The 21,658-nt window shown below is 38.4% G+C and overlaps 1 protein-coding gene across 2 annotated transcripts in view; it reads right to left on the reverse strand.

Moving 5' to 3' along the window:
• Positions 1 to 21,658, reverse strand: part of LOC124157836 (non-symbiotic hemoglobin 1-like) — a 484,660-nt gene that overhangs the window by 187,617 nt on the left and 275,385 nt on the right. The window contains exon 1 of one of the 2 annotated variants that reach the window (XM_046532870.1): positions 14,854 to 16,364. The exons of the other annotated variant lie outside the window; for it this stretch is intronic. Within the exon in view, the coding sequence (XP_046388826.1) occupies positions 14,854 to 15,119 (266 nt within the window). The 5' untranslated portion in view covers positions 15,120 to 16,364. Of the gene's footprint in view, positions 1 to 14,853; positions 16,365 to 21,658 lie in introns of those variants that run through there. 2 annotated transcript variants of the gene reach the window in all.

Here is a 21,658-nt window from a genome sequence, read left to right on the forward strand (position 1 = left end):
ATACGACGGTTAAAAAAAGACCGCTCCAGCGGGAGAGATGCACGAGTGTTTGGAACATGTGTATTGGTTAAATCTTTTAATGGAAGCGTTGCTTGGCGCGTGGGGTTTGCAATAAGGAAAATGAGAAGACGAGGGTGCATGAGAGGAGAGGCCGTATAAAGGGAGTGTATGGCCGAGCATATGAGACCACCGAGGGGACAAGTTGACGGTGTCCCTTAATGGGCGCAAAAACCCCTTGCATTAGGAAGTGAGCGTCGGACACCCTTCCCAAACCAACATTCTGCCGACTATCTCCGCATCATCTCTTTCCGTTTCCTCCAGACCCCCTTCATCTACTCACACGAAAGCTCTCGCTTTCCTCAGTCCACTCAAAGAGAGTCCGGCAAGCCTGTCTGTACACCACACCGGAGCATTTTGTTGTCTCAGCATTTTGGTCCTGAGAAAGAGGGATAGAGACAGGGGAAGGGTATGGAGAAAGAGTTCAATGTGAGAGGGTGAGCTAATGGACTCCGTTTTCACACCACGTATAAAATCTCATTTCTTCCTTATTTATCTTCCCATTCCTTTATTTTTTCTCTCTCAAGGACAACCCTCGGTAGCCGGCAGATGAAGCAGTGTCAATCCATTTTCCCACTCTGGGCTTGACGACCGACGCTTCACGACGATGAGTCATCAGCGATGAAAGTAAGAGGAAGTGATAGTTATAAAAGAAGATATTATCACCCAAGGTCTTCTGAGAGAACGGTTCACTCATCAGGCAGTGAAGTAGCGCAAACAGTGTCGATGGCACTTAATATTATTGATTTCCGTTTGGGAGAAAACTTCATAGTCGTCCTCGAAAGAAAAATTTTAATTCTCAGAAAAGGAAAGAAGACGCAATATACCACTAAGAGCCTCAAGCAGAAAACTACTTGAAAATAAGAATAAGCACTGGCCTTAAAATATATAAGTGGATATTGGGTAGTAAAAAATATATATTATCTTGCATACTTCGTATTTTATTAATATTAAACCGTCAAAACTCTTCCAAGATCAGTTACAAATAAATGAGACATGATTTTTCACCAACTCACCAACGACTGGTTGATTGCTGATAATACAGGATATTATATAATAGGAACCATAGAGAATTTATGGAGAAAAGGAAGTAAAACTATACTTATATATTTTCTCTGTGTGATAATTCAGGAAACTATGCAAGATTTTTTATGTTATTTTATCCAAAAGTACCTAATGAAAAGAAAAAAGGAGAACAAGATCATCAAAACAATCATGCTACCAGAGCATTCTGGGGAAATTTTCCGGAAAAAAAGAGATTTTCTCCTTCATTTTAAACGATAAATAGCTTATTTTTTCCATTTGGAGTGATTTTCCCAGTTGAGGCTAACAATTCACATATCAATGGGAGTTATAACGACGTAAATTTCCTACGCAACGTATATTTAAACCCAACTGGTATCAGCCTTAAATTATTTTCAAGAGTACAAAAAATCCTACAAGGGTACCCTTGAGTACGTCACATTGTGAGTCGACACCGATTTCATTAAATAAACATTGAGAGGAAAATTAATGCCGTTATTCCTCCCATTATCATGACGATAATCTAGAAATTTGAGACAACAGCCATTGAATCATTTAACAATTTGTATAATAAAGAATTCAATTTCACATTTGGAAGCAATACAAAATAAAGACAGCGAATGAGATTCACAAAAACAGACAGATATCGCTGTTACTTATGAGAAAAAAATTATACATTGAGAACATATCCAAAACGTGCAGAGGTCAGTTCTTTTATGATGAATTAAAAGCATGAAGTTAAATTTGGTTTAAACTGTTTTCCATAGTGTAATGGAGTTCACGATGAAACTTTGAGAAGCCAAAGTACATTTAACGCCAGGAACATGCAAAAGGTATTGTTTTGGTCCCTTTTAGCCATCGTCCTAATTAGAGCGGCACTCGGTTTCCTTACAAAGGTTTTCAGGCCACCTGGAAAATTAACAATGGAATCGCAACACGAGTCATCCCTTTTGAAAAATATCTCCCAAGGAACAGAAGAGGAGCCATACGCCTAACGAGGGGCAGAAATAAGTCAATTATTAAGACTGCTTTGATGCACGCACTGCCTTCGCATAAGTGGGTAAGTGATTTTTAATATTTAAATAACCGTTAAAATATAATAAAGGCTTGTCTGTTTTGTGCATTGCCCATTTTATTTTTACATTATATGACATATTGATGTGAATATAATTCTGGCGGAGATATAATTATATTATATGATAATGAATAATAGCTTTTAAAATATCATAAAAGAAGATACTTTACTATTGCAAAGGATAAGAGTTAATGATGGGGCGATAATTCAAGCTATTTCTGCTGAATAATGGGAGGCAGACAATCATCGTGCCCACAGTATAGGTACGGGAAAAAGTATTTCCTTCTCATTTGAAAGTAGTTAGCTAATTAGAAGTAGTTAACCAAATTAATGAATGAATAATTAGAAGTAAAGAGGCATGATTACATCACAATTCAGGTTCTTAGACTCATGAAAAATGTCCTAGCTAACTAAGAGATTATTAATCTTTGTAGGATTCCTTACAAAGAGACATTCCTCTTCATACGGCGCGGCGTATGAAATAGATATAACTTGTAGTATCCATGGTATGATAACATTTTTGGGAAAGCGGATATAATACCTCTTCACCCCCTAATTTTGGCTTAGGTCTACTACTTTGATACAGCATCAATGCATCGGAATTTTGTTTGAAGGGTTATAACAATGGGACTAGCCTCGGACATTATTCATTGACGCGAGCTGCATAATAGGACTTCCCACCCACGCTTGGGACTGTAGCCACAGAATCTGTCTCTCCACCTTCTCTCTATCTCGGCCTTAATTACTAATGCAGAGAGGGTTGTCTTCCTCTCAGTGCAATCCAAGGAGCGCAGATGTGAACTTTGAGAACTTGATAATTATTATGATAGTTCTTGACTAAGTCTCCCTTTACTGGTCTCCGCACTGCTTCAGTTTTCCATTAATTACCTAAATATTTAAAAAAAACTAAGCTCCTTTTTTGCATTTTTCCGGGGAATGGAATGATATTTCAAAGCAAATACTCAATATCTCACTATGAATTGAAATAAGACTTCAAAATCATTACAAGAACCAAATTTACATGGCTAGGATAATTTTTAGTCATTCCTAACAATAATACGAAAGCCAAAAAAATCAAAATTTTATGTACATAAATATTGCCACCTTCTTTAAGAATTAGGGAAATATAGAAAAATGCGCGGGATAATGTAGATGGAATTGTATAATGTTAAAACAAAACAGGTTATTATTTTTTGCAAATAAAATGAGTCATCCATATGAATAGAGGAAGGGAAACATTAGGTAAACGAATATCACTTACGTGTCCATTTTCCGGATATATTGTTCTATAATTTCTCTTTTCGAATTCTATGATAATTCTTGAAGATGCAATCATTATAATAATTAATAACGTCATGGAGTATAGGTCTGGGAATTAAATGCAAAAATTGTTTGCCGACGTTTCCATATATATCTAATATATTCATTAGTTCTATGAATCATAATGGCTGCAATGAATTAAAACATGGAGGCATGAATGATTTTTAGCATTTTTTACAATAATAAAGTGAAAAAATATAAAATAATTCCATTGTACATAAATAAAAAGGAAAAAACAAGAATTTTGACGTAACTTATTTTCAATTTGTTTACCGATCGTAACGAAGCTAGTATAGCATTAGAGTTACCATGTATTTGGATTTATTAAATAAAAATAAATTTACTTTAGGTGAAAATACTTGATCATTATAAATATATTAATTTCTTCCCAGTTTCCTTCAGAAAATAGAGTCTATTTCTGCATCCATCTTTACTATTTCAACTTAGATGGGGTGATGCGTGATCCATAATTGAAACTGCTTTCATACTGACTTCCCAACAATATCCTGTTCCCAAGTTCCCCAATATCGGTAGTGCTTGAACTCTCGCCCACGTCCCTTTTCATTACCTCCTCAGTCCTCAGCGCTTGCCCTAGGGATTCACACGAACTCCGATTTTCGCCCGTCCCACCATCACCGCGATGCTCTGGCTACATTATCGAATTAATTTTTATCGACCGAACAGGATATTCCCAAAAAAAAACCTCGAGTGGCTCTCGTCATGCGCCCATATTTTACACTTGGCCGACCACAAATCTGAAGTGCTATGTGTCGCATGGGAATTCGCCCGACCACAGGAGCAAGATTGAGAAACCATGAAGAACACTTTGAGGTTCATGTGCCTCGCAAGCCGAGCGTTTACGGTGGCACATATATTTAGCAATCGCGGCGCGAAAAAAAAATAAAGACAGCATCCCGAAACCCCTTCGAACGGTTTTTTTTTTATTATCGCGACCAGCGCAAAATTCAATATCTACCAGCCGCATGAAATCCCCATGCGACTCTTTCGACAGCATGGCACCAACGCAGTCAAGTTATGCAGAAAGGAGTTCCCGGGCTGAAAACAGCTTTGGAAGGGGTTCGCCTGTCATAAAAGTAGGTGCGATATTTTTTACATGGCTCCTTCGGAGAAGAGCCAATTGCGGTGTGTCTGCATCTTCCTCCCACCATTCCTGAAGGCAATTCATGATCAGATCAGAAAATACATGCTTTTCACGGATTACTTCCTATTTCCTGGCCGTTATGTTCCTACCTGCTGTAAATTATACGACTCCAACCACGCAAGAACATACGGAAAACGATTTTACACCAATGGTAGTAGTTGTATACATAACACGTACGTTCCGACAAAAAATGCGAATCGAAGACATTTCATCCATTTTTTATGATTTTCTTCGAACTAACGTGCAGAAAATGGCTAATATTGGTACAAATTTATCATTAATTCTCATTTAAAAATTTGATCGCGAATTTAAGGAAAAAATGGTCATTCATCAGGAAAATGGCGAAATAAAGTGGCCAAATAACATATTGAAGTTTCAAAGCTCCTCCAATTCGATCCTGGAACTGCTTTCATTCAGAAAATTAGCAGCGGGGTGACAGATGCATATCAATCCTTGAAGAATATGCATGGCCATGATTGATGACTCTGTTAATCTCTGACATGCGTAATTATTTCCTATGGCTCTGTTTTATTGGCTATTTTAACTTTGTGGAACACCAATAACCCTCCTAACACGCAACGGGGCCTTTAGCGTAGAATCAAAAGACCATGACCTTTTGGCTCAAGATACTACGGTATGATGATGCTCCCACCACGAGTACAAATGGAGTAAATTACGAATTTCAATCCAGCAATCCAAGCTTATAAACGAGAAGATGGATGTATTGCGTATATTATAAATGCAACCAGCGCCCATTTATCTTCCGTATGTGCTAATTTACAACTTGGGTACAGAAACCTCAGCTGGTAGGCAGCACCATAATTTTGGTCAAAAGTTTGTCAGCAATTATTCATCGCTAGCCGCACACTTGTTGCTCATGCGATTTTCATAGTGAAGTGGAGACTTCACGACTACTAATAAAAATGTATACTAGTGGCTTCAATGCAGTCGAAGCGAGCTTTAATTGTATAAGGAAAAAAGTATTTAGTTCAATTATAATTTTAAGAGGTATGAAGGGTCATAGAAGGATATTTCTGTGACACTTGTTTAACAAATAAACCCAACCACATGACAAAATCTACACACTGTAGACAAGAAACGGATCTTATATTTCTCCAAAGCAAAGGAAATCTAAAAATTTTACAAGACTTATCACCGCGTTGTGAACCTGGTGTCAAATTCAGGAGAATGGCAATGTTTATTTAGTTATTTTCCCGTGGAGGAAACCTCAATTCCGACCAGAAAACGCTATCTTGAAAATCAATATGGAGTTGGATAACCCTGGAAATCCATTATTCTACGATGGTACTTAAAAAAGAAAAAGGGCTTGGATAACTTTGAGAACAAAATTAATCCGACAAAGTTTTACAGTAATAGTAAGAAGTAGTGTAGCGTCAGACGAGATAAATACTATCTGACCAAGCTACGAATGGAAGTTGGTCTATTACGTAGGATGCATATATTTTGACACAAAAATATAGCAGTGTAAGTAATGGATTTTATAGATGACTAACCTCTCAGTAGCGCGTAGTAAAATGCTAGGAAGCTTGTAAAAGACTCGTAATTTTATAATTGCGATTACAGAATGAACAGTAAGAACCCAATATGGTAAGGTGATGTGGAATGCAACAAAATAAAATATTTTTTCGCCGCTTCAAACTAAAAATACGAGTATTCATAAATTTTCAAGATGAAATTTCCAGTCAACATCATAATTTCCACATCAAATAATATTGCTAACATGCAAAGCCGACAGCATATCGGAAAAATATTGGTGTTGAATTAAAAAAAAGTTTTTACGATGCATTAGTACACCTATAGCAGGAAGCTATGGAGAGACTAAATAATTAAAAAAAGCAACGACAGTATGATCGTGCAACGTGAGAAAGATTCATGTGACAACACACACATCCTCACCTTCCTTACGCGACTGAGCAACGACCATGGGCACTCCCTTAATGGTTTGTAATTTTTATTACGGTGCAACCCATTAACATTTATACTACACGGTGTAAAGCGCGCGACCATCATGCGCCTTCGTAAATTTCTGCACGCAAGACCGTTCACTCACAGACATGCTCATACATATTTATTTGATCACGTACCCGCGTCTTTCGAGAATAATTATTCCACGCCGACCTGGATAACCAACCGTAAGTTGATCGATTGACTTGCAAATATAATTTCCGCGCGTCCCTGTGACAAGCGCCATTATTCGCAATATACTACGCAGCCATTGTCTAACGGAGCCGTGCTGTCTATTTAGGGACGACATATTGATTTCACCATCCTATAGACCGTTAACGCATTAGTAAAAAGGGCAAAAATATTGTAAATATCTTCCTTGATATGCAAACAGTACACGATAATGATTAAGTTTCAAACTGTTTTCTTTTTAAAAATGGATTGCTATATCCTTTCAAAACTTTTCCGCAGCGCATCTTTCAAAGCCAACGGAAAAATAGCTAATGGCCGGAAATATATCAAAAACGTTTTCGCAGTTTTTACAGGCTTATGAAACGTTTTCTAAATTTTCTGAATGTAATTCATGTGCGCTCTACAGAACTTCATTACTAAGCAAGATTAAAAGCATAGTTTCACATAAGGTCTTTTGATATCAACTAATTTTCTGGGGTTCTTCGTATATTGAGAAAAAATTTTACGTGGTCATTTAATTAAAGGAAACTTCAGTGCCATTTTTTTACCTATATTTGATTTTTCTACCCGGTACTTTATGATAAAATACTACGGTATCTAGGTTAAACTTTACTACAGTATACATTACTCGGATATGTTTAAGTTAAAGTATACTGCATAAATATTGGCGCGGATCATCCCGTATAATTCTCGATGTTTCAATATAACTACTGTGAATTCTGGATAGATTTGCTTCTTCTCAATTGAAATAGGAGGATAACCTTTCATTGAAAGCCAAACTTTCTCCTGCTCGAATTAATAAAAGTAATGAAAGGTAAATAAATCATTTCAAGCCTAGATTGTGGTACTCAATGGCATTAAAATGCACAATGTGCCCTAGAGCCATGCTGACACAGTCCAGCGAATGAGGGCTCTTCAAATACGAAGAGATAACATCAGCTGATCAACCCTGGGTGATGTAAACACGCCTTGCCCACCACGCCGCTAACTAACAGGATTTGCATGGCGGCATGGGAACGAGGAAGCGCTCGACAACGCTTCATGCATTATCCATTCACTCGTGACACTAATCTTAACGCTGCTCACTGTTTCATCATCTTTCGATTCCCGAAAAGCGTTTACGCTTTCAACGTACATAACAACTTCTGGATTCATGACGATGTGACAGCATGCATTAATTTTTTATGAATTGTAACCGAGAAGACATCAAAGTTTAAAAAAATACTTCCTTATTGACGTGTAGTTAATATTAAAAACGATTGCCTTTCATGCTGAATTTTTGAATAAAAACTAATACATTAAAACAACTAAGTAGATGTAACCATTCCAAAGATTCGCAAATGAATGCAAGAGAAAAAAAAGTAATTTCATTAATTCATTTTCTCTGCAGAATTAAATTGCCTGTGTCAAAACGGGCTGCCATATATACGCTTTATGTATACTATTAGTCGTGGCTGAAATTGTTCTTGTCGTATTATAGAGGGCCATAGAGTGAAAATAATGTGCTAGGGTTGAAATAGCCAATCTTTGTTTAATACAATTTGATTACGTAAAGTCTACAATAAACGAAAGAACACAAAAAAAGACTGAAATGAGGTATATTATGAAAATTAAAAGAGATTTGTTACCAAACCTCGCAGGGCTGGCAACAAATCAGCATCTAACAGAATCACACAGATGTACTAATTACCAAAATGAAATATGCAAAAAGAGATTTAAGGCAATAAAGACCCAATTTACAGCTAAATATGAAGAAATGAATTCTATTTTCAATTCTGGTCCTTTTATTTTAACTACCAGAGAAAATTTCAAAAATGTGTCCAATTCTCAACCTTTATATAATGCCTGTCACCTCGCTCACCAAAAAATAGCTCAATTTGGAAAAACAGAAGGCCTTTTTTGGTTTAGAAGTGATGAAACAACCTACAAATCTGGGGAAAACCAACTTTAAAAGTGAGAAAACGCCTTACGTAGGGTTTAGAAATGAATCGAAAATGCTAATTGTTTCGATAAAAATGGAGGCTCAATAAGTTATGACTATTTTATTCCTTGGACGGAGGGTGCGTCAGTTGAGAGTATGCGTCATGAAACTATGTACCTATTTGTATGACTACTAACTAGGTGAGAAATAACATTTATAGAGACGAAAATTAAAGCTTATACGACGGAGCAATAGCCATCTCCCAAATACTCATGCTCTCTCTCGTATAAACTCACGCATTTCAGACGTCTTATCCATCTTCGCGCGCGGCAAAGGACAGCGCACCCAGCGATTTACCACCGCTCTCCTCGCGATGGTTTGTTGTTTTCTCCGAAGGGCCGCAGCTCTCTCGGAGCCATTAACTTTAGGAAGATCGTGCTGGCGGGAATAATTTACCCGCAGTAATGTTCGCCGCTCGAGCAACGCACACCGTTGAAGCCGAAGAAACGGCAACAGCCATACCCACCGCGCTCGCCCGCGGAAATAAATCCACCCGTCACGCACCAGGAGCTACGGGGATAGATAGTCTTTGAGAGTTGTAAAATTGCTCGGGCGTAGCAGCAGCATCTTGCGCGCGAACAGCACAAGAAGGGCCTTTCAAAAATCAATTACTACGACATCGAATACGAGCGGCGCCGAAATGGCGGCGAAGAGGCACAATTAATCCCCGTGGGCTTTCCAAGCGTTTCCCTTTGGTGACAGAATATGTTTTCCTTTCCCTTTCCGATAAATAAACTGGTTAGAAGTCCTTTCCTAAAGTACCTTCAAAGTTAAAAGAGGTTTGATATACGCTCTCAAGTTATCCCAGCGAATGTTTGTAATAACAGTTCTCAAGTCTCCCAACGGATGCGCAGTTGAAACTACAACGAAGCAGAATACCACTATCTTCAGGGTTAATTACTCGCCAGCCTCGAAGTAGTCCATGGTATCATCCATTAGGTAGGATGTGATGCCTCGTCTGTTTCCGGGTCACTTTCCGAGCATTGCTGAGCTTATTTTTTTTCGTTAAAGCTCTCGCGGTTCATTTTATTTTTTGTATTTTATTCTCAAACCACCTGATACAGCTCTTGTTGGCCATTTTATACCGGAGTATTCAACAAATGTAACAAGTAAACGTACACGAACAGCCATGCCTTGGACCGGGAAAACTTACCAAGGCGGAACCCGCCTCCGAGCCCGGCAAGCGTTTGTAGCTGTTGGTGATGTTTTTTCGCGTGTTCCCCGCGTACTTATTACACGAGGCGTTGGAAATTAGGAAACGCGAAAACAAATCAGTCACACGTGGTATCCTACTGCCCTTATTCCTTAAGAAAAACTCGTCAAAGTTTCGACGAAACACATTTAAGCTGTATTAATTTATGAAAAAGAGATTGCTTACAATATACACGTTTCATTTGACATTATACGGAAGAAAGCCGGCTCTATTTCCATAAACTTGTTTTACGCATCAGTCTACGCGAGGTTCCGTGTTGAATGCCTCGTAAACAAGTGGAGAAAAACATCGAAGAGTAAAAAAAGGTTGACGGTAGCTCATGGGACCCCGATAAAAATTTCCAAATTATTTTTATTCTGAGAGCATAATCAAGCACTGACATGGAAAAAATCATAGCTAAGGTATATCTGTTACCCGGATCATATCGTTTTAAATACCTCAATATCTATTAAAATTGCTTTTTGATGAATACATGTCCATAACATTTTCACAATGAGGATAAATAAAATCACATACGCGTTTCATAAAATAAAAAAACAGTGTATCAAGTTATCAAGTTTTTTATGAACTACGATAATTCACATATAAATATACTCTCACCAATAGACATAAGTTTAACTGAGGGAGCTTGCTCTGGAAATTTTGAATGAAACGATAATTCACATAAAAATATGCTCTCACCAATAGACATAAGTTTAACTGAAGGAGCTTGCTCTGGAAATGTGATTTCGTCAATGATGCCAGATCCCTGATTATCTACTCTCCTCCTTCCTTATATTGGCTCAGAATCAAAGGGGCTTCCTCTTTTCCCGTCCAATTCTCTTGCCTCATCCTCTTAAGAGCAGCATCAGATTCAGCCGTTAACGGCCCGATACCTTTCGGTTCTACCCCATCCCTCCCGCGCCGTATGTGGTGGGATATTCATTCTCACCACGTTCTGAAATGAACGAAGTTTGCTCATTCCATTACTACCCAGTAATTCTCTAATTCCTACCCCCGACCACCTCCAAAAACTACTAAGTCACCCCGGAAACAATCTCTCTACCACCTGAAGGCTCTCTACGGCTGATGCACAAGGAAATAGATTAAAATAATAGCAGAAATATTTGCCTCGATATTCATGATGTTCATATTATTTACCGGTCTAGGCTACTATGCCCATTTTTCAATGAGCAGTCTACTTGAACTCAACTTATCATCCTAAATTCATGATTTTGAAACCTGTTGCCACGTAAAAACAATTAACTTGATATATTTAATGTGGTAACTTCCAGTTTGGGATTTAGACAAATTGCGTCGTAGAAAAAATTGATAAACCGGAGATGAAAAAGTGAAACAATCAAACCAGAGGTTAATAATTGATTTTGCTCTCAACCTGTTTCTACCCAATATTAGAGAGTTGTTAAATATTTCTAAATTTATCTCTATGACTTTTTTCAATGAGTGTTGAATAGGAAGCTTAGTATCCGTATAATCATATTCCAGACCTTGAATGCATTTTAACTTCCACTATCTTAAGATTTTAAAAAGAGTGAAAAGACATATCAATAATTTTCATTTGGCGTCAAATATAAATTTGGCAATGATGAGCACGTTTTCAATATTCCAAATTATTCTAAGGAAACCGTTAGAATAAATAGATAGAGTACTTAATAACGTTCACCAATAAAGTAATTAAAAATTATAAAGGCTAATTATGGGTATGATTCCAACAAAAAATAAAACTATATGTGACATGCAGAATACATTTAACCTAAAGCTATTCCACTCCATCAATTTTCAAAATCTAGTATAAATACACCTTGGAGCGAAATAAACCGACTATAACACTAATCCTTCAGGATATCATAAGTACATTATAGGCACGTGGCATTCTAAGGTAGCATAAAAAATAGCTTTCAGTGTTTTTCATTCGTCCTGAAAATATGACGTCGACCTATGAAAAGTAAAAAATCAAATTTTTCAGCACGAAAATACAGTCTGGATTTATTACAAGAGGAAGATTACGCACGGCGATGAAAGTAGTTTCTTTATCCACCAATAGCTTATGGTCATTTTGAGGGCAAATAAGACTACTTTTTGACCGTATTATTATATAATACCCCAATCTCCGCTAAGGGTTAATACGGGCTCTGTGGCTCTGAAAACTACTCAATCAAAGATAACACATGGATAGAGAACCGAAAAAATACCCCGATTACCCCTTTGCAAAATTAGAGAGATTTTGACCATTTTAGGGTACTAATTTATGAGGCAGTGGAAATTTAATGTACCAATTATAAAACCATATGGATAAAAAGTTTTTGATTACATAAGGAAAAAAATGTTTCAGCAGATTCCTCAATTATATTCTTACCTGTAATTCACATCACAAAAGTAGTGTGTTCCAGGAATCGGAGAGGCCGCAGAGAGAATTGGATGGCACTTATGAGACTGTTGTGACAGCTTTAATTTCCCGGTTCCTCCTTCATCGTTATTTATATGACTCCGCATACAGCAATATGGCTTATATATACCCTATCATCCTTACTTAAATCATAATGTCAAATAGCATTAGGGTATAACTCTCAACAATGTTCTCAGCAATAATGCGAATAGGAAATAAACCCATTGGCTCAATCCATGCCGTATAATGAGATGTTCTAATTGAGTGGACATAATTAATTCTACAAATGAGATCGAAAGAGTGAAATATTTTCTACCAAAATATTACAAATTATTGATGCTATCTAGCTATTTGAATGTCTTTTGTTTTTAACAGCACACAGCCAAAATATCATTAAAAAATTGAGTTACCTTCGCTAAGTGTAAATGCATCTTTTGTGATACTAAATATTAATCATTCAAAGACTACGCATGGCTAGTGAACCGAACATATATTCCAACCTGTTTTTTTATGCCGGCTGCTGCTCTTAGTGAGAGAATATAATATAAATCTCACAAAAAGGAGGTAGTAGTTAAATTTATCATAATATAACTAAAGTAAATAGTATTGGTATCAATTACGAACTCTTTAATGTCAAACTACTAATTATATTCCGTAAAAACAAAAATAGCTGCAAATTTACAAGGATAGTCTACTCATGGACAGGAGTTTTCGACTGGCTCTCTCTTTCAGACAAATCACCATAAAGCGTTACACATTATCGATTCGTAAAAGAATAAGGTAACACTCTTAACCATTTTCACACCATTAATGGTCGTAGAGAGCAAAATGCATCGCTTACTGGGGATATTACGGTGGGCCTTAGGCAAAATCCTTCCGGTTCGAAATGTGGGACTTTTCAAGATATATCCATCCTTGCTCTTGCAATAATACTTTTTACCTGTTAGAACTAACGATAACACCTATACCGCTATAAAAAACAATTGTTTCAACCAACTTAATTTACAAACTATGTACGCAAACTTTAAAAATACTCTTTTGAATAAACTTAAAAACCTTTAAGTTGAAACAATGATTGAATAATTTCCACGGTGCAAAATCACAATAGAAAATTGTCTTAAATCTCTCTCACTTGGTGGCCAGTCAATGAGGTCTTAGATAAATTCAGGGATATCCCTCATTTGACCAAAAATTATAATGATTAACAAGATTCTATTAAATTTTAACGCGTATATTTTCCGAAAAATTGCAGATGGGGAGCTATCAACTGCACACTTAACTTTTAATTTGCGACGGCTGACATTTCTCTATATACAGCTTTAGATATACTACAAAACACTTGATACTTCGAAATGATGCTTGTGTTGATTATATTTGGTGAAATTTTTAAGTACCATTAATAAATGACCTCGTTTTAGCTGCATTTTTAAAACGAAGTTTTATCATTGAAACAGGTAGACGATGATAAATAAATAAGAGTGAATACAATGGGGCAGTTATTTCTATGATTTGGGAACACCTAACTCAAAGTTAATGAAATTTTAAATTAATGTTAAGTACCAATGCATAAACTTTAAGCTTTCAAGATCTATTTTATGAATTATGCGTAGAATTAATTTTACCCTTCACTTATTTTCAGGTACAACACTTGGTGCCTAAAAATGCCGTTTAACAGCAACTTCAGTTGTATACATCAATAAAACATTAGCTTGCGAATGCGAATTGGATTATGCATTCATTTCCACCCCATTTGCCCTCATAGGTCCGATAGCATTTCACCTCTCTAATTGATTTCATCAATCAAGTGCAATAAATTTACACAAGAACTGATATAAATAATTGCAATCAAAAACGTGTAAAAAACACTGTAATAACAAACACAGGTAAGTTTGTCATGATACTCTCTTCAAAACATCTCAAGCTAAAGACCTAAAATAATTTTCCTTTCGAAAAACTCCTAGACTTTTGAGTCAAAATCTTACATAAAATCCAGCTATGAAAGCATTGACCGGTCCGAATAGAGCCTTCAATCTCAACAGCCCTAACGCGATTGATGGAATGCACTGTGCGATGCATGGGCATAATAAAAAAAAATTACTTTCGAAAAAATCATAGACTCCTGGATTCTGAACTATACTGAAAAGCTAGCAATAAGCATTTCTTTTTTAGAACATAGACTCATCCGAATGATGCCTTCGATCTCGCGAGCCTTAACGCGAGTGCTGAAATACACTGTGCGATACTTTAGCGTACTGAAATAATTTACTTTCATTTGGAGAAGCTAGCAATAAGCGGTTCTCCTTGAAATCTTAGACCCTTCCGAGTAGAGCCCTTTATAATCGCGAGCCATGATGTTGACATGCACTGTGCCATCCTTTGTCGTACGCGTGGCAGGGAGAGAGATGCTTAAAGAGGGGTGGACGAAAAGAGACAGAAGCAGGAAGGGAGAGAGAGAGAGAGAAAGAAGCCTTCCCCTCACCTGATGAACGTGATCACCCCCACTCGCGCAATGTTCGCTTCCAACTCCTTCCAGTTCTCCCGCAGCATCTCCACCTGCTCCTCGGTGAGCGGCTCCGGCCTCACCGACAACTCCGCCTCTCCCGGCTGCCCCTTGCCGCTCGGCCCGTTCTCCGACTCGCCCTTGTCGGCTGCGTCCGCCCCCTCCGCCAGAGACTTGTTCCGGAGGGACCTTGGGGAGCCCTCCGAGTCACCCCTCGTGATGCGGCTGTGCACGGAGTTGCCCATCGCGCCCCCCCACACACAGGTGAGTAAAGTACTGTTGCTTCCGCTGCTGCGGGGAGCTTCGTTTCCGGAGGGCTATCCTGGTTTTTGGTCCTTCTAATCCTCTATATCCTCAAAAACGAACCACACTTCGGTCTTGAGTAGCAAAACCAGGGTGTTTTCTTCGCTTAAAAATGGAGGCGTGAAGGCTCCTTGGTGCGATGTACCCGCAAGGATGTATTACTAGTTCTGCTTTTCTTGTGACCCCTTTAACTAGGAAAAACAATGACTCTAGCTAGCAAAAGGAAAGTACCATCACATCAAAAGAGTCCTCCCTCGGGATAACAAAAAATTCGTTTTCATTCGAATTCCAGAAACTTTGTCACAAAAAAAACTCCCAGGATGTCCAGAGATCACAGTCCTTCACTGCATAGAGAGAGATTAACAGAAGTTTTTCTCAAGTAACACGACAGTACTTTTACCGACGGCAATTTCATTTATCTCGAAACCGGTTTCATTGATCTCTTGGCAGCTCCAAGCATTTATTCTTCCTCCAGGGCAATATAAAAATGTTAATTTTGCTTCACTTCACTGACTCTGTATTCCTCGTTAGAGCCAAAGAATAATTGTTAGAATAACCTAGTAAGGCACACTAAAACACTGAAAGCACACTTATATATAAAACATCACTTTCAAATAAAACACGAATATTCAACCCGGAAAAAATCGTCTGTTAAAACAAAATCAGAGTGGTAACCCGACCTGAAAGGTGGCACCTAACTTTAAAAACGACAGCTGGAGAAGTTTATTCCCTTTCGCGACCCAGGAACGTTCCACCACTCTCCAGTTTCAATCGTGAGGACAACTGGGATAAAAGTTAAGTGTCAACACGATCGAAGGGAACGAACAAAGCGCCGAAGTCGAAGTGTACGGCCTGGCGGAAGCAGGCCGGAACTTGAGAACGTGAGGCGGCTAACCAAGTTTCGAGCGCGGCCCCGGATAAGTTTGCTCGATGCACGCAGTGGGCACGGAAAAGAAGGGATGGAAATAAAAAAGGGTTTCGAAACCAGTTCTGTTCGGTGTGTATCACGCCAGTCTCCTCTCCACGCGAATTTATGGGCCACTTTCAGGACTCCGAGATTTCCATGTGAAAGGGAGAGGCGAACTTGGGGGGAAGGCGGCGAAAACTTGCGCGCGGGCTCCTCTCACGAGATTTCGGGCTTCCTCACACGAGAGTGTGTTCTATCGGAAGGGGAGCGGAGCGGTCGAGCGCCGAGGAGCGAATGTGGAGATGGAGTGCACGACGGGGGAGGGATGGGAGAAGGGGAAGGGACGGACCTCCCCTCCCCACTTCCCCCCCTCCTCCACCCCTCCACACTCCCTCTCGAATCTACCGCCCCCGCAGCCTTTGCACCCTGTGTCAGTCTCCTCGCGACGGTGCAACGGATCACAGAGTAGGCATTCATACCAGGTTGTGCGTTGACTTTTCCAAGCAAAAGATCACTTACTTACTCCCATGGCCATTTATACTCTAGATGGTATTTAGCCTCGCCAACAGTCTGCCTCCAATCCCTCCTATCTACTGCATCCTCCTCGCTGACTCCCATTCTCCACACATCAATGAACACCTCATCATTCTATCTTTTTTCGGTCACCCTCCGTCAAGGTTTTTTGTCCAGATTTGTTTTCATAGGGCCTTTTGTTTGCTTCAAAAGCAGGTAATATCAAAATTAAAAAAGAACCTTATATTCCCCATGGCATTTTTGCTGGCCTAAGGGCTAAGGGGTTAAGTTGTTTCCAACCACAGAAGAGGTTTAGGATTTCGCGGTTTGGTTGTTCCTGACCATGGCACGGCTGTTCGCGTTCGTTTAATAGCTAAATTGAAAACCCCGATGCATAAGGTCATTGGTGCTATTTTCGGTGGTACCTACTGGAATAAATAAGTTAATACATTAATAATTCAATAAATTAGAGAGTAGGGGTTCTTGCTAGATTTAGCATGGACGTTTTTCTGTCGAGGTTTAGTTAAGTACCTACCATCAAAAAGAAACCAATCTTCATAGTCCTCAAACTTAATCAATTCTTTCAGAAAGTAGGGGTTCACGTAGACGTAAGCACTTTTGAGTCAAGATAAGTATGTGCTACTGGAATAAATGTAAGTCTCGGACTTTTCTTCATTAGCCAATCACAAAAATGGCTACATAACCTTATATGCATCATACTGCGGAGAATGTATGAGTTTACACTTTTCTAAAATTTATCCCATAAGCGCGGTGGCTACAAATATTTTAGTAAAACTAAGAGGCTCTTAGTAGAGTTTAGTTTGTTATTATTAAAGTCATAGATGTTTTAAAGATTGTTATCGTATCTTTCCACAGCTTGACATGCATCAAAACAAACATGGCTCGAGTCTAATTGTAAGAGATCGGGGGAGGGATGGGAGAAGGGGAAGGGACGGACCTCCCCTCCCCACTTCCCCCCCCTCCTCCATCCCTCCACACTCCCTCTCGAATCTACCGCCCTCGCAGCCATTGCACCCTGTGTCAGTCTCCTCGCGACGGTGCAACGGATCACAGAGTAGGCGTTCATACCAGGTTGTGCGTTGACTTTTCCAAGCATAAGCTCACTTACTTACTCCCATGGCCATTTATACTCTAGATGGTATTTAGCCTCGCCAACTGTCCGCCTCCAGATTACAATATATCATGCCACTTCCGAGAATTAGGCACTGACAAAATCCTCAAAATGTACGAGTGCAAAATTGTTCTACTGCATACTTGTTATCTCCACTATCTCGTCTTCTCCTATCCATTTCCTGTACCTCTTCTTATCTGCCTCCTTATCATGCTACTATTTCAGCTTCTACGCTTCTGTTCCACCAGAGTAGTATGAAGACATACATAAAAGAAAGGTCTCTGTAATTCTGTGAGCACTATTTACGTGTCAGCGATACAGGCATTGCTTGAAACCATAATAACAATGAAATAAAATCAAAAACCTAACATACGTAAGAATTTACAGATTAGTGTCTGAGATTGCGCTTTCTTGGTGCTTAAAATAATCGTAACATTGACATGAAAAAATGATCGCGTGATCCCCGCTAAACTGGTCTCACCAGGGGGTGATCAGATTTTTTAAGCAGTAAAAAAAGCAATTTGTGTATGTAGGAAATAAGATATCACCACTAGGTACTCTCATTTATGTAATGACAAAGTGGACAAAGTAGGTTGAAGACAATAATTTCAAAGTTTTTTGCCCCTCTAAAATTGATGCGTTCAGGAGAGTTTAATGAGCAAATATTTCAAGTAAATATTTAAAAGTGAAAGTGGATAAATCCAAAGGTTTTTTTCCTTCCCTATTTAATTCTGAGAATTTAAGATTCAATGCTATTAATCAAGTACTTAACTTATAGTGTACGTCCATGAAGATACCATCTTAGTAACCGAGCACTGGAATCCAGGAATACTATTAAAAGTAGGAATACATGCATGTTATAGTTATAAAAGATTCACTACTCAGTCCGCGTGTTCTTTCCCATATTATTCCCTCTCCACCTCCATTTAACGTCCCCTCCTCCATCTCCTACGCTTTTTGCACCCAGTATCAATCTTCGCGCAGTGATGCCGGAGCGCACAGCGAGAAAAGGGCGCTCGTGGTCGACTCTGCTGCGGGTGGCAGGAGAATAGCGGTGCAGAATGAGAGCGGGTCTCTTCGGATGTGTTCGGAGGAGTAAGGGAGGCCCCCATCGTTACCGTCACCGAATGTAGCTCTCCCCTTCCCGTATTCATTTTATCACCAGCAGCACATCACCGCAAGACTTGATCTATTGGCAATTTAGGCTATCAAGTCCCCATGGTAGAAAGGAACAGGCCACGGTTTCAACTATATATCGTTGAATAACCATGGGAACTGGCAACTTTCTTTCAATAAACATTGATCGATCGACCGGTGGTTCACTGTCGATTTTAGTTGACCAGCCAATTTTCAGCTTTCACTTGACTTCCGATGGCCGGTCCGTGGACACTCAGTTATCGATATTCAGTGGAATAAGCATGATGCATTATAGTATGATCGATATTGTTCACGTTACACGGAAAAAACTTCTTAATTTTACTTACAAGTACATCGATAAGTTATATGGGGGAGACTCTAGCATGATAAGCTTTTTCAAGCATTATCGCTACCACTTTTCATGTTAGCATAGGATTTAATGCACATTTTTTTCAATTTTAACTAGCTTGGAGACATTTCTGAATAAATATAACAATGCGGAAAATTGAAGGTGATTTTAAGTCGCTTTCATTCAATTACCAGGGCACGACAATGATAGCAAAACCTGAAAACTGCAGGATGCATGTAAAACAATACATATAATTACCACCAACCACTGGCCGTCAGATAATATTCACATTTGATTGAATGAAAAATATTTTACTTACTCGCAAATCATAGTCACTCTCTAAAAATAAAACAAAATCCGTACGATATGATATACCACCAAATGGTACCCATTATCGACCGAATTGATCCAATTAGGTATATCTAGCTACAAAAACAAGTATGTCTCACCAGCATCTTCAACAAATATCTGAGTCATTAAAAGAGCCTGAGTTCTGGCAAAACGTTTATCCATAGCCCCGGACAGGAAAACATATTAATATAACACCCAGATGTATGTCTTTGGACATAATAAAATTACATGGAATAGGCTACGAAATTAAGCATCATTTTTTCCACGGCTATCAAAATGTTGTTGGCACGTCTTACGAAAACAAATACAGCCACATAAAAGGTGTTGCATTCGCAAGTTGGAAAACATTTCCCCACTCTGTATCTCCCTTCACTCCTACCAACTTACAAATTTTCCGCATCACGCAACCCCATCAACATTATTTTATTGCACACGCTTCCCATTCCGCTCCGTCCTCCGCGGGTTTCGTGTTGTTTTAATAGCACTCTTTTAAGACAACTTTTTGTGCCCGCTCCACCTATCGGGTTGCCTCGGATTGTTTGCGAGGCAGGCGAGAGTGTTTTGCTTTTTTTTAAATCTCCCTCCCTCTCTGCCTCCTTCCCAATATTCCTGGCCATATAACCGCGCCTCTGCTTCTATTTTTTTATGCAAATTTAATTCTCGCTTCAGAGTGATGCGGAAAGTTTTCACGTGTTTACCGAGCAATTCTCATGATCAGGCAGCTGTGGTCCTCACTTCGCCGTAAACGGAGATTCATATAAGTGTTCATTTCTTTTCATTGCATTCTCGCACGAGGCCTTCACGACGCTTCCGTGTCAGAGACTGAACAATAAAAAGAAAAAAGTTTTTCAAAAGTTGGTATTCATCGAAAAGTAAACAGAGGCATCACTTTTGTATAGAATTTTCTACTGCTTATTGCTATTTGCTCAACTTTGTAGGCAATTAATTGTAGCCGATTAAAAAAGGCCAATTATTGCTTTTAATGAAGAAAAAAAGAAATAGTAAATGACAAGTGATAGAAAGTAGGATTCAATATTGGAACATAATTTTAGCCTAAATATATCTCTCTCGGCGGTCCATTACATAATAATAAGATTCTTGATCATAGAATAGAACCAAAATAATAAAATTACTTTGTTTTATTCCACACTTTATTTTAAATAGCACGACCAGGGGTAATGAAGTAATTTTACTTGATTTTATTCAACGACGAAGAAATTCCACGAAGTAACGCTTGAGATCGTGTCTCGTAAGATTCTTGATATTTTTCCCATCAGCTCATTAAATCGTGAGTGCATGACACCCACAAAAATACCAGAATACATGGAAACACTATTAGTTCATAAATAATAAAAGGAAATAGAAGTACTTAATTAATAAGCTACATAAAATATAGCGATAAAAATATTAGGCAGATGCAACAAATGTGGCGTAAAATGTAGTGAAAATACAGTGAAAAATATCGGTTGGAGTAATGTATTGATTTCCACCATTAAATTACCAAAGACTTCAGCAATTAAAAAGAGGGAAAATCTTTTTCAAATCATGGGTGATTTATGAAGAATTAAATAAAATGCCTCTCAATTGCTTGTGCCAGAGTAATAAGGTCGCAAAATAATGGGAATAAAATCCAAATGTTATTAAATTTTTCTGGAAAAAAAATAGATTTAAAAGGCAATTTGAATAACGAGGATCTTCCTGGGAAGAAAAAACTTGTCATGAAAGAAAATAATTCAATTAAGGGAATTTTCCCGTCACAACGGCGATTGGATAAAAAGCAAGTCCGATACTCTTTCCGTTCAAGGTCATCTTATGGGGTCATTATAATGTAATTTAAAATTATGAGACGAGATAAAAGGATATCTTTGAAATATTATCCTCTCTAAACGCTCCTTTTACTTGCCTTTTGCATCTACCTTTTGATCATATACATTTTCCTCTCGTCAATGAAAGATTACAGGTGATCAAATGGTCGCTTTAATGAACTGGGCGAAATCAAGCATTGAAGCAGTAATGGTATAAGCATGGTAATACGATATAGTTAGATTTAGAATGAAAATTTTATATAGTTTACAAAAAACGATCCTAATGA

Source organism: Ischnura elegans, chromosome 4 (genome assembly GCF_921293095.1).
Source record: "Ischnura elegans chromosome 4, ioIscEleg1.1, whole genome shotgun sequence".
NCBI lineage: Eukaryota > Metazoa > Arthropoda > Insecta > Odonata > Coenagrionidae > Ischnura > Ischnura elegans.